The following is a 16,041-nucleotide window of genomic DNA, read 5'->3' as shown; positions in this document are numbered from 1 at the left end:
AGAAGCCTTAATGAGTGGGAGTAAATACAGTTATCTTCTATGTCTTTGTTATGATAATGAGAACAGCCATAGAAGAGCATTGTGGTAGCGGAGTTATTTGGAATTCCAAAAATCAACAGCAGAAAAGTAGTTTTACCTTTTATGGTTGCTAATATCACACAAACATATAACAGTAATACTATTAGAATTAGTACATAGTAGTATGCTGTGGATGCAAAATAAAATGCATTACTGGCTAAATCGCTTTACACCAGTGAGCTCAACCCCAAAATGTAGTTTTAATTTTGTGTGTTAGGAAGAAAATTGAGGACAACAGGTTGAATACAAACCCCTGCAGCTGCTGTCTCGTCTCTTCAGAGCTCCTCAACCAGGACCAGAGATTAGGAGCAGGTCATCTGAAAGCCCGCTCAGGTTAATGTTTATACAGAGCGGCTAAGCACACCTCAGCGTCTGAATGCACGTGGTCGTAAATGGATGGACAACTGTGCAATACTGCTGCCAGCACCCCTGTGGAAGTCACAGAACAAGGTTCAACCTGCAGAGGGATGAAAACAGAGAAGTCTGGCTTTTAAAATGTTGCGCAACATTAAAAAACTTGTTATGTGAAATCTGGAATGAATAACAAAAACATTTAGATCGGTTCTTAGTCTGTTTATTTCTAGAGCAAAACAATTTCTTTACATGGTTGCAAATCTATCACAGGTGAAAGTTAACAAAAAACCCTTCTGTACAGTTTATCATGAGAGAACAAATAAAATAAAATACATAAATACAGGTATGAATATTACATGACCGGTTGGAACAAAAGAAAGAGTGTATTGTAGAACATGCATAGTGAACAGTTTGAAAGGAACATCTTGTCTGTTTCTAGGACCAGTATTGTGATAACAGATGCTAGCAACCAGTAGTTTTCCGACTGGTGAACTTTTCCTGTATGGATTTGCTTTAATTGGGAGAAGCCCTGTTAAAAAAATAACTAAGCTGATTAATGGTTTTAAGAATTCCAGAGAAAGCAAAGTAAGGTATAGTGCAGACAGGCATATTACAGAGTGTCGCTCAAATCAGTTTCAGTACCAATACTTAAAAAGCTAATTATAACACATGTAAAGTCTGTACATTCATTTACTTAAATAACAATCGGCCCACTCTCAGTGGATTCCCTAAATGAAAACACCAGTCAACTAAAACAGTGAGCCCCAAATTGTCCATCCAAGGACTCAGGTTGTCCCCAGGTGAAGTCAGAAATACTTTTCCTTATTATTATGATTCATTTGCTAGAAGTTAGCGAAGGTGATAGCAGAAATTAAAAGGCATAATCATTTCTGATCCCTTCCTACAATAAGTTAACTGTACCATGATAAACTAAATCATCTCAAATAATAAAAATCTGATCAGATGGGGAAAACTCTTCCCAAATAGAGATCCATGGGGTAAACTTTGGGAACCCGTCAAACTCAAAGAGCCATCTCATTTCAGAAATCCAACCTTTTAAAGCTTCTTGATACCTCAAACGTAACACTGAAATAAATAACCACCAGAGGTGTGATTTCTTGATACCTTGCCTGGATATTTCTACCATCTTAAATATACCAAAGACATGGTTTTGGTTGTTGCGAAGTTGGAGCTGTTGCACCATTTTGTACCTTTTCCATATGAGCCTGGCTAATGTGACTACATCCTGTACTGAAACTTTGGAGATGAGTAATCTGATGATGGTTCAAGTGCACTTAACAGCCAAACACCTGGGCCATTCAATCCAGCACAAAGTTGACACGTGCTGCAGGTTACATGCAAGCTATTTTGCTAACGTGCAAAAAAGTGAGATAGTCAAACTGTTCACTTTACTTATTTCCAGATATTGTGAAAACTTTGCGAAGCAGTGGTCAAAAAGTATATGTACAAAATACCTTTAATTGTGGATTTACGGTTATTGCAGAAGCTGTGGTTATGTGGAGGCGAACTGAAGGAGCTCAGAGGACACAACTAATACTGTCTTTGCATCAACACAGGTCAAGAACGCTGCCGTCACTTTTCCTGCAGATTCACAGTTTTTGAGAGCCGAGAGTTTCAGTGCTGTACGTCTCATTCACTCTCCGCAGTCCCAGTCAACAAACATTAGTCTGTGTAAAATGAATAAGGCCGGGTAATGTCTTGTCTTGGATCGCTGGTCTCCCTTCCAACTCCAAGCAGGGAAAACATCTGCAGTATTTATAAAGGACTTCCTCTTCAAACACACACAGGACTGAGCGGCAGCCTTACAGATTAGATGCACAGGTAAGATGCAACAAACTAGCAACCTATAGGCAACCACATGTGAGAGCATGTTGAACAAAACATAACACAAACTTGATGCAGAACGTTCAGTGTGAAAATACTGCAACTTTTCATAGGCTCAACTTCTGCTGTCCGCTGATTGTGAATTTCCAGACAAATTCAGACAACTTTAATTGTGACAGCTTAACAGTGATGTCATCTTCTGAACCTTAAAATAAAGATGTGCACAATTATATGAAGGATTGTCAATTCTGAGCTGACAAGGAATCGTTTGGCAACATGTTAAGTTGTGAAAGGGGCATTCAATTGATTAAGTCACTTATTAACTAATTAAAACAAGAATACAATCGATGTACAGGCTTCTGTCAGCCTGTAATCTAAAGATGCTCATACAGTACTTTTTTTATGTCACATTGTTCCCATAAACATTTCTGCTTTTCTAAGAATATTTGGTTTTTCATCCCGAAACCTCTGGACTCATCACCATCACTGGGCCAGCCAAATGACATTTCATCCCAAGCTGTGGTCTTTTTGTCAGAAGTTTCTCTTGCACGATAACATTTCCTCCAATCTGATGATGAATATTTCACGGCATCATGCATGAACTCCTTATTCTACCAAATGTGGGCTCAAGGAGAAACATGCTTCCATTGACAAAAGGCGGTGTGGGGGTTGTGGGAACTGTGGAGGAAGAGAAGGTGCATTCCTAGATCCAAAAACTCCAAATGTGTTGAGTCCCTCCCCACCAGTCTAAAACCAACCCACAGTTACATTCAAAAGTTTCTGGAGCAAAGGTAGGGAGGAGGAACTAAACGACAAATAGGTTGCTGAGAGGATCTCCTCGACACAGGAGAAAAACGCAGCAAAGCTCGAGTTCTGATGAGGAGGAGGGGAAGCTCAGAGATGGTGAAGTCGGAAAGAAGCGTGTCTATGCCCTGGAAATCCTGGAACGCCGTTCGTCCACAGGGTTTCCAAATGAAACCTCCCTCCATTAGCTGTGAGAGGAGACGTCTGAGGAACTGCTGCTATTGCTGTTGGTCGTCTGGGCCCGCTTGATGTACAGGTTCAGTAACTTCATCTGCAAACAAGCAAAGTGTGATTGCATATGGTGAGTAGTAGTATCACATGGGACATTCTTTAAGGTCTTATTAGTTAGGTTCTTTAAGAAGTTCTCTGAAGAAGCAGGACTTCTGGAACGTGTTGTGTCAAACTGGAGGATGGAAAGCAAAACATTCACTTTCACCAAACATTTTGGCTAAAGATATGTTTAAAGCAACACTATGGGTACTTGAGAACAGGATTGTATGCATCTATGAGTTGTGAGCAGTTCAAGACTCATGCTCCTTTGTTTGATTTAAAACGTTTTTTCTTCATATTTGTTTTGTGTATTCACCTATTTGTACACCATCATGTAGCTCAGTGGCCCACACAAGGGCTCACAGGAGAAATCTGAGGGGTCATGAGATAATTTACAGGAGAGGAAAGGAGAACAAACATCTCTACAAAAATGATTCTAATTCATTCAGACTTTAGGTCTTAGATTTTTTCCCCGGTTAAATCTACTTCTTCAGGGGAAAGAGAAAATATCAGTCTTTGGTTAAAATGGACATATGCATCTGAGAGTTTGCGAGCAGACATTGCATTCCATTAAAGTGTCATAAAAGAAAATGTTTGGGAGCCATACTGGCAATACTGGTTTTTGTTACCAATTAGTTGTCAATTATAACCAGAATAGAAAAGCCTGGCATTTATTGTGTTATAACATTTATACAGTTTCTCAAAAATAGATCTATTCTATCTCACATTTCTAAGATCTGAATAAGCATAAGTCTTGAATTTTAGATCACCAACAAGGTACCAATAGTAAAAAGGAAGACACAGGTCAAAGTCAATGTACTTACTTACAGTAATGATAAACTGCTTACTTTGGGAATTTTTATCAATGACTAAGGATACCTTGAACACTGCATGCTAATAATTTGCTGATCCACACACTTTCTATAGCTCTTGCTCAGCAGAGGCTCATCATGGATGTTCTTAAAATATGAAGGCTCCTACTGACTTAACTGATCAGAGTGGCTGCTGTATGCTTTTCCCAATAGGTTAGAGAACAGAGGACCATCTCTTGTGAAAGGAAAGACGATACCGCTGTGATGTGCAACAATTCTTGAAATTCTTCCAAATGATGCTGAACATTAAATGATCTCACAGCTGATGTTATTAGATGTGCAGAAGAGGTCAAAGGGAAACACTGAAATTTAAATTCCTGTATCATTCAATCAAAATACTTTTCACTAATATTGGCAACATTATATTAGTATATTTTATAATGCCTTGATGTGGGCTTTGGACGAATAAGCATTGAATACAAAAATCCAACTCATTTTCAATTTCATGACCATATTCAGCTGGATACTCCTGAAGAATATGCCTCTACATCCGATCTGGATATCACAACAAAAGTGGTTTGGGTCCAGGCTAAACTTTTGTTTGCACTAAGACTACAACTCAAAGTACAACTTGAATGTGACAGTGCTTACTCGGCCACACTCGGTCAATACTGCACGTATCAAACTCCTTTCAAATAACCAGCTGTTCAAGATAGTAGTTGGAGGGTCCCTCCATTCAGGAGAAACTGACCCTCAGACCTCAACCCAAGGACACATGTAGAGAAAGTAGGGCAAATATGACCCTGTGCTTTAGAACTGGACACACGCTTGAAGCCTGCTGAAAAATAACAACATGGGAAGATGATAAGGCTCTGCATCTGTTGAAGAGGGTTTGGTAACTGTGTGTGTGTGTGACAGTCAGTACCTTGCTGCCTGTTAGCTGTGCCAGGTGAGGTTTCAGGTCCTCGCCAATTACAGAGTAGATAGCCACCAGACAGAACACGCTAGCCTTGCGAACACTGCTCTCTGTGTTGTCATAGCCCTGCAGAGAGACAAGACAGCATCACGCATACGCACACACACACACACACACACACACACACACAAACACACACGGTTAGCAGGAACATGTGAAGAGTCACAAAGAGTGCAGAGTACACGCAAACATTTCCAGGGACAAATAAGGCAAATAATTCCCAGTGTCCATATGCCTTTTAGAGCTGACAAAGATGTCTCTGCTGTGTCTTCTCCAAAAACCACTGCAATTCTGTTATTTAATAATAAATTAGTACACTTTCGCAAGTTTGATCAAATTCTGAGACTGTGAGCGTTCAGTCAGAACTAAAGAATAAAACAATTTCAGGTGTTTTGAGTAACTAATAGAATAAAATGCAGCAGTCCAAATCTATATTTCTATGAAATTCTTGCAGCGTCTGAACTGCAGCGTGTAACGTTTAATCCTCGGGCGCAGACCTGCAGGAGTCCAGGAATGATGTCGGGCAGCAGCTGCAGTAAGGAGTCCTTGGCGATGCGTTCAATGACTTTGGTTTGCATCTTGATAGCAGCCAGGTTTATGGGGTAGTCAGCTGTCTGCACAATAGGGCACAGCACCTTGATGCACTGCTCTGGGTGGATGGAGCCGGCCAGGGTGGACGCCGCCTCCTCGGCTGCACGCACCACCTAAAAGCACATCAACGCAATTAAGATCAATAATATAACATTTCACTGTGAATGTATCTTAAATTATTTCATGTGACAAATCCACTTGATTGAATATAATAAATCAATGGGTGCCAAGTGGTACATTATTTTTCTAAGTTTTTCTAAGTTATGGTCAAAAGCTGTTCCTGGGGCACTTGTAATAGTTACAGTCGCTACCCAGAGAGGCTGTTTTAGCGACCGTGTTTTTACTATTTTGTAGTAACTTGTATCTTATGAACACAACACAAACTCTGCAGCTGTTTAGCCTCCCGGTGGACACAAACACAACTCCAAATAAATACTAATGTTCCTCCGTATCTGCTGGATGTATAAATAGGTAACAGTTTCTTAACACATTATCTATAATTAGTAAACTGTGTATTTTAAGCTTGATTTTTAATGTGGGAGCTGTGTACCTCCTTGTGAGAGTCTTTATGAGCCTCCAGGGTCTTCATGATGGTTAGCTCAGCGTAGTTTTTGAAGCGGGCTGGCTGGTTCCTCAGAATTTCTTTCAGCACACGCAGGGCCATGGCACGGATGGTGTGCTGGGGGAAACAGCGGGCAATCACTTAAAGGTAGAGATATCCTGCTATTTCATTCTTGAATACTTGCTGAATATCCACACAACCCTGAACCATCCCTCAGATATGCTGCTATGGGCCTAGGCTGCCTCCCATGATGTACTGAGCTCCTCCCTCCTCCTCTCCCTCACTGCTACAATTATTATTATTATCCTACTATTATTCACATTAATAATTGTCATTATTAGTACTATTATTCATATTTATTGATATCTGCACCACTACCACCTTTGCTGTTGTTGTGCTGTTGGAATTGAATTGAAACTGAATTAAACATACCTACCTTACATACACTCAGGAGTGTGATTCCCACTGGTGCCTGTTAAGCTCAGAGGGAATCAACATCCTCCACACACAAACATTAACAGTTTTATTGTACTATAATCAGCAAACCTCTACAGAAGCACACTCGCTCTGAGTCACATGTAGAGCCATCACAGAACGTACGTCTTTATCACCCAGGGTCTCCAGCAGGAGGAGGAGAATGGTTTTAAAGTGTTCATCCCACACAGACAGGCTGTCTTCACGTGTGATCTTCAGCAGCTCCACCAGGGCGACTTTACGCTCCTCAGAACGCTCGTTGTGATTGGACAGTTCCTTAAGCAGGTCGGCCACCAGGTCTGAGTGGTCATGGCCGACTGCTCGCCAAGAGAGGATGAGAAATAAAAGTTACACATCATATTGTGCATCACAAATACAGCTACTGACATGTTGCCATGGCCAAAAAATGATCCAATCTTAGCGTCATCCATCAGTCATTTCATCTTCAATTGTGTCAAGACTAGTAGAAAAAACTTCCTATGCTTCGGGAAAATTGGTTTCCAATGCAAATATATTTTCAAGTAAAGTCATATCTCATATTCTGTCTGTCACGACAAAATGGATTGTAATTTCAATATACACGTTTTTACTTGTTTAGAGGAAGTTGCAATTTTAAGGCTGAACATAAAGTGACATGATGTCAAGATGCACAGATGGACAGCGTAGTGCATTCTGTATGAGGAACACGTCTCTCAATGCACAGCAAAGTTTAAAGCTGGCCATGCAATGACAGCCTAAAGTCATAGCTCTACGGGACAAAAAATGACCTCACATTTTAAATGGCTTGAAAAGCCTATGGTTTTGAACATAAAAAATTTAAGTTTGTCTATACAGTGAATGGCTGTGCAACTTAATTCTAAAATGTGATGTTATTAGGGTTGGGTATCATTTAAAATTTTATGATACTAGTACCAAAACCAGTACCCTTAAAGTGATACTGATACTAGTACTTCATTTGATACCCTGAATAAAATGCCACCTGTTGAAGCCATAGTAGTTGATTAATAGCCTATTATTATTTTTATTGTTGTTATGGACAAGCAAGGTTATCTATTTTATTTTTTTCTTGTTTCAAATATCTGTTACATAAAAACATTTGGAAATTGTATCAGATCGCTCCTCATCCAATTAGTTCATTCTCACAGGTAGTAGTATATGAGGAAAGACTAACTAACTTTTGATTAAACAAGTCCCTAAAGAACACTGAAAAGTCTAAAGAAGCAAGCAGAGGAATAGAGAGGCTGCAAATCCCGCAAATCAAACCAACTACACCTGAAGCAGCCGCAGCTGAAGCCAGAGGCTCTGTGAGTAAAATCAGCTGATCGCTGCCTATAGGGATCGATCCCTAGATGTTATATATTTATTTTGTCAATGGTTGTCCATTTCAGGTTGACATAATGTCTATGTGTTATATTACATAGATTATTAAATTGCTGTAGTTGTTAGTATGTCTAATACATCTTTAGAGATTCTTCTCAACAACTGAATATCTAGACACCTGCAGCTCCAGAACAGTATACATGAAATTAGCTTAATTACACTAACACAACCACGCAAAGATTCAGTTAATCACAGAGAATGCCACAACCGTTAGTAAAAGCATCAACGCACCAGCTAGTTCTGCAGAAAAAGCAGGACAGGTTGGACTTAGTGAACACACGGGTAGTAGGTGGAGTTAAAAGAATTTTGAACACCATGATAAATGGTGATGGAATTGAGAGAACTGAGTGTATAATGCACAAAGAGTGAGTTGAGTGAAGCTGCAGTCAGTAAATAGTCGGTCACTCAGTTGTTCAGTCATCAAGTCTGTCGGTCAGTTTCTAAGACAGCCAGCAAAACAACCAGGCAGGGGAGGCACCTTTACCAGGAGCAAAGACCTTGGGGAACATCATCTTGTTTTCACCACTTTCCTGACGCCGGCCTGGAGAGGAGGGGGTGGAGGAGGGATGGAGGTGGAGAGGTGAGGGACAGAGGGGAGACAGGAGGGTGCAGAGCAAAGGATGTGATGACGGCAACAACAACTGACGCACAGACCGGCTTGTGGAGGAGCTGCAGACTCACACCTGAGTTTGTGGTAAACATAATGCAGAGAAAGGTTCACCTCCTGGCACTATTTCTTCTGTCATCTTGTAGAAATGTAATTTTCAGCCAACTAACCAAGTCAAGAGTCAAATCTAAAACAAAAAATCATTGCTACAATCGTGGGTGAGGTGTCAACACCACTTAACAGAGGTAGCCTTGTAAGGTGTCTTCATTTATGTTGTCAAAATGATATGACACAGAACATTACACAATGGGGGAATGATGGATGCAGAATGATAAGGGAAAAGTCAAGACTGAAAGCTTGTGGCCTTGTAATTCCTTTCACAGCCTCACTAGGTGGACACAACTTGTCCTTGTCCCATGACACTCTTTACATTTTTGACCAGAACTAAGAAAGCAAGCAAACAACAACAATGAAAATGTCAGTTTCTTCAAAACTACAAAAAATAATCTCAGATTTTCTTCACTTAAGCTTGAAACCACAAAACACTGTGACCCTCAGGAGTAAGTATATACTGTAAGACACTGAATAAAGAGAACAAAACGTTTTAGTTGTCTGTATCAGAGCACCTCAGCTGTAAGTGAATTGAGAAAATGCCTTTAAGAGTGTCTGTTGAAGCCACAGTTTGATAAGTGTATGCAAGATGGTTCTGTCTGCTGCGATAATTACATCGCCGGTGTTATGAACTCACAGTCTCGGAACTGCTCCACGTCATCGTCAAAGACAGCCTCCTTCAGGGCGCTCTTGTCATATGTGCAGATTGTTTCTCCGTAGCCATAAGGAGCGAACTCGCGGCCCCGTGGCCCAGAGAACGAGCGAGGTGATGGCGTGTTGAGTAGTGACGTCTTGTTGTCTAAGGCGGTGCGGCCCCCTTCCACCATGTCTAAGCCCAGGCGGGCGTCAGAGCCAGTAGAGGACGACACGCCTTCTCGTCCTGCCTGTCAGACAGAAGGGTAGGTGGGAAGATATGAGACAGGATTAATGCCACTGTTTTTAATGATGATCACTTACATTGAAAGCACATTATAAAAGGATCTGGTAATGACAAGTATGAACAGCAGGAATGATTATAGCAAGCCTATTCTTCAGTTGAGAGACAACTGAAGAAGTTGCAAATGTTACAACATACTGCATCATCCCTCTTGCCCTCCTGTCTGATTGGCTCATTCAGGTCCTCCTGGCTCCGGTAGCTGAAGCTCTGGATGGCCTCGGTGACACCGCGCAGCGAGCTGTAGATCTCTTCTGAGTTCATGTTCTCGGTGTCATACTCCATCATGCTACCAGACACACAAACACAGAAAGAAATATACACACAATTTACATGACAAGCATATCTGGAGAAGAAACACAAGCATGTATTAGTGTTGCCACCATGCAAAGTGTTGGCCAGATTAGATTAGGTTTTAGAAAGGGAAAGGCCAGGTGTATGTAAACTGTCGTTTCATTGTCTATTTTGAATTGGACACACACCACATCAGCTCATTCTTTGAAGCAGTGTAAATTAATTGATAAATATTTTTTTCATTTGATTTGAGATGATGGAGTAATATGCATTCTGTGAGAAACTGACACACATGAAAACTGATCCGATACTGTCAACTTAGAAGGATCAGGATCTGGCTTCCTTCAGGGAATAATCTCCTTTGTGTCTCAGCCCGCCTCTTTACCTGGGTGAATATGCTCTGCGCAGGACCCTTAGGGAGGGGGCAGCAGGGGTGGAGTGGGGCGGAGGAGGAGGAGGAGGGCTAGGGGTGTGCTTTGACAGTCCGTCGACACCCCAACCCCACAACCGACTGTTGCCACAGCGCAGCCGGGAGGGAAGGATGGACAGACAGGAGTGAGAGAGCGAGGCAGATGGAAATCAACAAGAGGAGGGGAGGAGGAAGAGGAAAACAACAAGTGTGCAGAGAGAGAAAGAGAAAAGACAAACAGAAACTAGTCTGAGCTTTAAGGTTATAGGAAAGTGTTAATTCAGAGGAGAGCATTGGAAAGTAGTGGAATCCCACTAAGTCAGCTTTACATAAAATAAGAATTGTCCCCATCATGAGTGAGGGGCCATTTTCCACATGTTTTCGCTCAATATGAAGTGTACTTTAAGTTCAACTAAGGTCATTACAACCAGAAGATACAATATGTGTATGGGTGGCAGATAAAATGACTGTCCAGTGCATCAGGCGAGTGAGCTGCTGTCAGAGAGAAACACACTATATTGAGGGAAGCGTAATTATAAGTCAGGGGTCCACATTACGCTGACACAGGAGACAAAAAGGTAAAAAGGTGCATGGACCTCCCCTGTTGTCTACTGTATATTAACAGCCTTGTATGACAACATCAAATAGTCTGGTTATCAAATGTTTTAGTGAGGCAGTAAAAATGTTATCAGTTGTGGGTTGTATTTGATATGTTGCGAAAAACTTTTGGCTTCTTTATTTCTACCAAAAATGCTTGGAGAAAGGATGTGTTGTAACCTCTCTGAGCAACTCACTCAGTGTGATGCTCCTACCAACCCGCCTCCTAGGTTCCGCGTTAGTTCGTTAGTCAGTTAGCAGCAGTATCCATGTGGTTAAACCACGGCCATGCAGTAGGACAGGAGGTGCGGTGTGTTGTAGGTAACTGTTTAATAACAGATCGGTGATTGGCTACCTTGGAGACAGCCCTCCGTGGGAACAGTTTGTGGGAGAGGTGAGGGGGCTGGTTCTGCTGGGGGTGTGGCGCGACGGCGTCCGGCCAATGGTGTTGCTCGGAGACCCCTGGAAGGCAAAGAAACAATAAAGAAATATAAATGTCGCAACGCTGCTGTCTGATGGTCCTACTGATCTACGAGCATCTAGCTTTGTCGTTACTACTGTATGGTCTCCTTTGATGGTTGATACACAATTTTTCGTCTGAGCTGGGCTTCTGTAGAACTGAACGTTGCCTCTCGAAGAAAGGGAGGGAAGAGGAAGCACAAATAGGGCCATGAAAACTCTACTCTTACTGCCTAGTATATATGAAGGTAGAAATTTTGAAGATATTACCACTTCAGAGACCTTCTAGTTCTCACCGAGGCTTACAAGACTGGATTTGCAGGAATAACTATACCATAACTTTTATACCATATACAGTAACTAACATATAACTTTGTCCCTTAACAGGAATTGTACAACCACTGTATCATCTGTACCCTTTGTTGAGAACTTAATAAAGGATGTTTTCTTATATATACCCATCTCCTCCTCCTTAATAAACAACCCTCAGAAGCAGGCGGTATCCAGCCACTCAAAGGTAAATTCGTGAGCCCTAGCAGGCTAGGTAAAAAAACTAGGGGCGGGGCCATCCTGTCAAAATGAACAGAGAATGACCTTTGCCAAAACAGTAGACAATAACCTAAAGTCATATTATACTTTAGTCCTGAATCCACACACGTAGGGCAGTATATAACCGGAAACTACTATTCAGGCTAAAAGGCAACAAGCCCGAGGAAAGGTGAGCTGCTACAGAGTGAGTTTAAACAAAGCTGCATAAGGTAACAACGGTAAGAACCACCTTCAAGATTGTGGGGTTTCTGACCAATGGTCCAGCCAATCTAAAGCAGTTATTACTAGTACTTGCTAGTACTCACAGTATAGCTCATAGGTCCTCAAAGCAACAGAACAATAAACAATAACAGGTTAAAACGTCTTTAAGTATCTTTAACCAAGTCTGGTTGCCCTTGATTTAAACCTTTCTTGGATAACTATGACCTGGATGACTGAGAACCTTCACAGACTTCTTCAGTTCAGAAGTAAAGAAGTCTCTTGGATGAGCTGAAACATCTTCTAGTATTTTTAAACAAGTCCAGTTGATTTTTCTTTGGATAATAGGTAGTAAAGTTCTGTAACAGAGGCAAAAGAGGTGCAGGTTGCTTGACGAGCCTAGGCCCCTTACCAGGTACTCAGGTGAGCCTGGGTCAGGTTCCCAGTATGAGTGATTTGAAATACTACAGTGTTTCATTTGACTTACCACATTGCTGCTGGTGTTGCTGGAGTTCTTCAGGTGGTTGTGCAGCAGTTTGGTGGCTCCGTCTTGGAAGGTTTTGGGCAGCGCTCCCAGCAGCATGGTGAACTCTGGGGTGTTGAGCTCAAACAAAGCGATCAGCACCACCTGGGCCGCCTGGAGGCAGTGTAGTACAACAGGTTAGGATGGAGGACACAATGCATTAGAAAACGTTCAGACGGTTTCCTTGGTTCCAGAAATACCTTGACCATGTGTTTCTAACAGCAGTTTCACCAGAGTGAGTCAGAGAAGCCATTATGACATTTTTTAAAATATATATATATAAAGCTCAGATAATCCAGGTTGTGACTGAATTGCTGTAGCATTTGACAATTTTCCACATGGTCAGCATCTGTAAAACCACAGAGGACCAATCCAATGCAAAGGCTAACGTTAATAAAGGTCAATAAAAGTCTAAAACCACGGAAACCAGCTTTTCAGCTCCACAGTTCACTTCTTGGTGGACTAACGTGTACATTAGCCTGTAGAAAGAAATTGTTAAAAAGGTGAGTGTTCAACGTTGCAGTCAGCAGAAAACTAAAGAAGTATACAACTATTCAAGGACATATGACTCAGGCTCTATCAGTGTTGCAACATGCAAGTGAATGCAGATCAAACTTGAGGGGGGCTGTAGAAAGTACTTGTTTGCTATGGTTGCTGTGGAATAGAAGATCTCTGGTTCATCAGAAGACAGTATACTGTATGAAGACAGAAACGAAAAGGTCTTTTTACTCTAGCAGATATTTGAGGGACAACCATCACATTTTTGTCGGTTAGTGACTTGTTATCCCTTAGCTGTTTTTTCTTGTTAATAAATAAAAAAAATCTATTTTTACAGGTAGATGTCACTGTCACTATATGCCACCAAAAGAATGAATAAAACATTGGTTATTGTCACTCCTGTTGTTTTCCCTTCTCTTTTCCGTCATGCTTCGGTAATGTAAATGTTAAGTATACCGTTGCAATGTGTCAGTGAGTTAGCTTTGGGATTTAGCTTATATATGTATTTTGGTGAAGCTTCACCGTGACTCACGTCATGCTTTATTAGCTACCAGCAGTTCCTGATTGCTGTAAACATGGAAGTCCAGACAAGAATCACCATGATTTCTTTTGATACAGAGAAAAATCTAATATGTGATTATTATGAGGCAAAATCTGAAGTGATTGCTGAGTGGATTAATCGATGTCTGAGTGTTCAGGTTAGGCTGAGATATGACTGAAAAATTATTGGGTTATATACTGAACTGATTATATTATATATTATAATATATATTATATTATTATATTCTGTACATCAGGCCAGCAAACTCAAGTGGGATGAAACATGTAACAGTATATACACTCAGTGGCCGCTTTATTAGGTACACCTGTACAATCAATTACAATTTAATACAACAACTTTGCCATGAATTCTACAGTCATAAGGTTTCTACATTATACTGAAAAGGTGTTTCTAATTTTGTGTCCTTACATTTACATACATTAGGGGGGCATAATATTAGAAACCTCTGAATATAATGCAGTAGAACAGTTGTTAAGTACAACACTAACAATAACTCGGACCTCAGTGCTCAAACATATAATGGAATTAACATCTCAATGTTACATCATAAAAGTAGACTTTATGGCACAAGTTCCATTGGATTGCATTAGACTGTACACATGTACCTAATAATGTGGCCACTGAGTGTGTATAATTAGGGGAGATTGAAAAGTGCTTAATTTGTGGAAAGATCGAACTCTCAGCACTTTGTAATGACATCTAGCACTTGTTCCTATCAGGCTTGAGCACACTCATTGTATGTTGCTTTGGACAAAAGCAAAAGAATTATGTAAAGCTTCTGAATACTGCTACTTGCCATTTTACATACAGATATAACACGAACACTTTACTTTTAATATGTATTTTGACTCTCTCTTTTTACAAAAATAAAATGTTAACAACATGCAGGTATGCAGGTGGATGAGAGGCTGTTAAGGTGAGTCAGACAAACAAAATGTGTTAGGCACACAGTAGTAACTAAACAGCATTCACTTCAATGTTGAGCAATTAAATGGGCTTAAAAGTCCATTCATACAAAGCAACAAGCATTTCCTGTAAAAAAAAAAAAAAAAAAAACTTAATCTATTTGGTGAGTCTATTTGCAAAGCACAGAATGATTTTTAGGTTGTTACAGCAAAATAGCTGGAGTGTAAATGTTTGAGGTGAGTGAGAGATGCCACACTCAAGTTTTCACGGTGTTGAAGGTGTTGGTTAGGCACCAGGCAGGCGGGGCATTGCGTGCTTATCGTGTCGTGTTGTGATTGGCTGCGGGCGCGGGCTCTACCTGCTTACACCTTTCTTCCTGGTTGCCCTCAGCGGACAGTAAGGCTGCAGTACTGGACCTGCCAGCTAGCTCCTCGCTCACCCAGTTTTGAAGGGTCTGGGCAGATTGGCAAGGCAGAATGGGCATTACAGCATGACACAGGTCCTCCGCCATCACATATGGATGCAATACTCAACTGATCTTTCAACTGTTCCATCCTAGATATTTGTTCAGCTTGCCTAGAGGTGAGGCCCTAAAACTAGGTGAGGATTTTCATTTAGAAGAACAGCAGCGGACAAACAAAAAGAAGGGACACAGACGGCTAACATGACGCGGGTCAGACAAGTGGAAGATAACGGGCCGTTGATCCAAGGCTAGTCACACAGAGAGTGTCCTATTAACTGCTGCTAAACAAACACTACAGGCTGAAGACTACAAATGAAAAAAAACTGTGGCGGTACAAGATGCCACTGGCTGTCGAGTGTGTCCTCTGATTGGTTGCCAAGCAAACATTTATGTTTTAGGAATGATGGATTTGTTCTGAAGATAAATATTCTAAAATCAATTAACAGTTTAATCTAATTTCATACCAATTCATGAAAGTCATACTAAACAAGTCTCTAAGCTGTTAGCAAGTTTGCTTACCCACTTGAGGCTAAACAAAAGAACCTAAAAGACAAGATGTCTTTGTAATGTGAGAGCTAATGTGCCCTCTCTTCATTAACCTGGAAGCATGAGAATTTAATTGTGTACCCTAAATTTCCTTGGTTTAGAACTGTGACATTAGACCATAGGATTTAACCATTATTTCCTGTATCACACCTTATTTGACCAAATACTAAAATAACATGTTAATATTCTCTAATCACTCCAATGATTAAGATTAAAAAGTTAAATCATGTAGTGATAGA

The 16,041-nt window shown here is 40.8% G+C and overlaps 1 protein-coding gene across 36 annotated transcripts in view; it reads right to left on the bottom strand.

Annotated features, from left to right (window-relative positions):
* Positions 1-636: 636 nt before the first annotated feature.
* The window catches only part of clasp1a (cytoplasmic linker associated protein 1a), an 86,243-nt gene continuing 70,838 nt past the window's right edge, over positions 637-16,041 (bottom strand). For 15 of the 36 annotated variants that reach the window (XM_046054685.1, XM_046054686.1, XM_046054688.1 and 12 more), the window contains 12 exons: positions 15,152-15,247; positions 12,792-12,941; positions 11,454-11,560; positions 10,478-10,603; positions 9,940-10,087; positions 9,502-9,748; positions 8,625-8,687; positions 6,839-7,083; positions 6,281-6,409; positions 5,637-5,843; positions 5,089-5,205; positions 637-3,352 (listed from right to left, as the gene is read on the bottom strand). In XM_046054685.1, the coding sequence (XP_045910641.1) occupies positions 3,266-3,352; positions 5,089-5,205; positions 5,637-5,843; positions 6,281-6,409; positions 6,839-7,083; positions 8,625-8,687; positions 9,502-9,748; positions 9,940-10,087; positions 10,478-10,603; positions 11,454-11,560; positions 12,792-12,941; positions 15,152-15,247 (1,722 nt within the window). In that variant the 3' untranslated portion in view covers positions 637-3,265. The remainder of the gene's footprint in view (positions 3,353-5,088; positions 5,206-5,636; positions 5,844-6,280; positions 6,410-6,838; positions 7,084-8,624; positions 8,688-9,501; positions 9,749-9,939; positions 10,088-10,477; positions 10,604-11,453; positions 11,561-12,791; positions 12,942-15,151; positions 15,248-16,041) is intronic. The other 21 variants (XM_046054713.1, XM_046054715.1, XM_046054717.1 and 18 more) reach the window with 10 other exon arrangements.

Source organism: Micropterus dolomieu, linkage group LG07, assembly GCF_021292245.1.
Source record: "Micropterus dolomieu isolate WLL.071019.BEF.003 ecotype Adirondacks linkage group LG07, ASM2129224v1, whole genome shotgun sequence".
In the NCBI taxonomy this organism is placed as follows: Eukaryota; Metazoa; Chordata; class Actinopteri; order Centrarchiformes; family Centrarchidae; genus Micropterus; species Micropterus dolomieu.
This window is presented reverse-complemented; position numbering and strand designations above follow the sequence as displayed.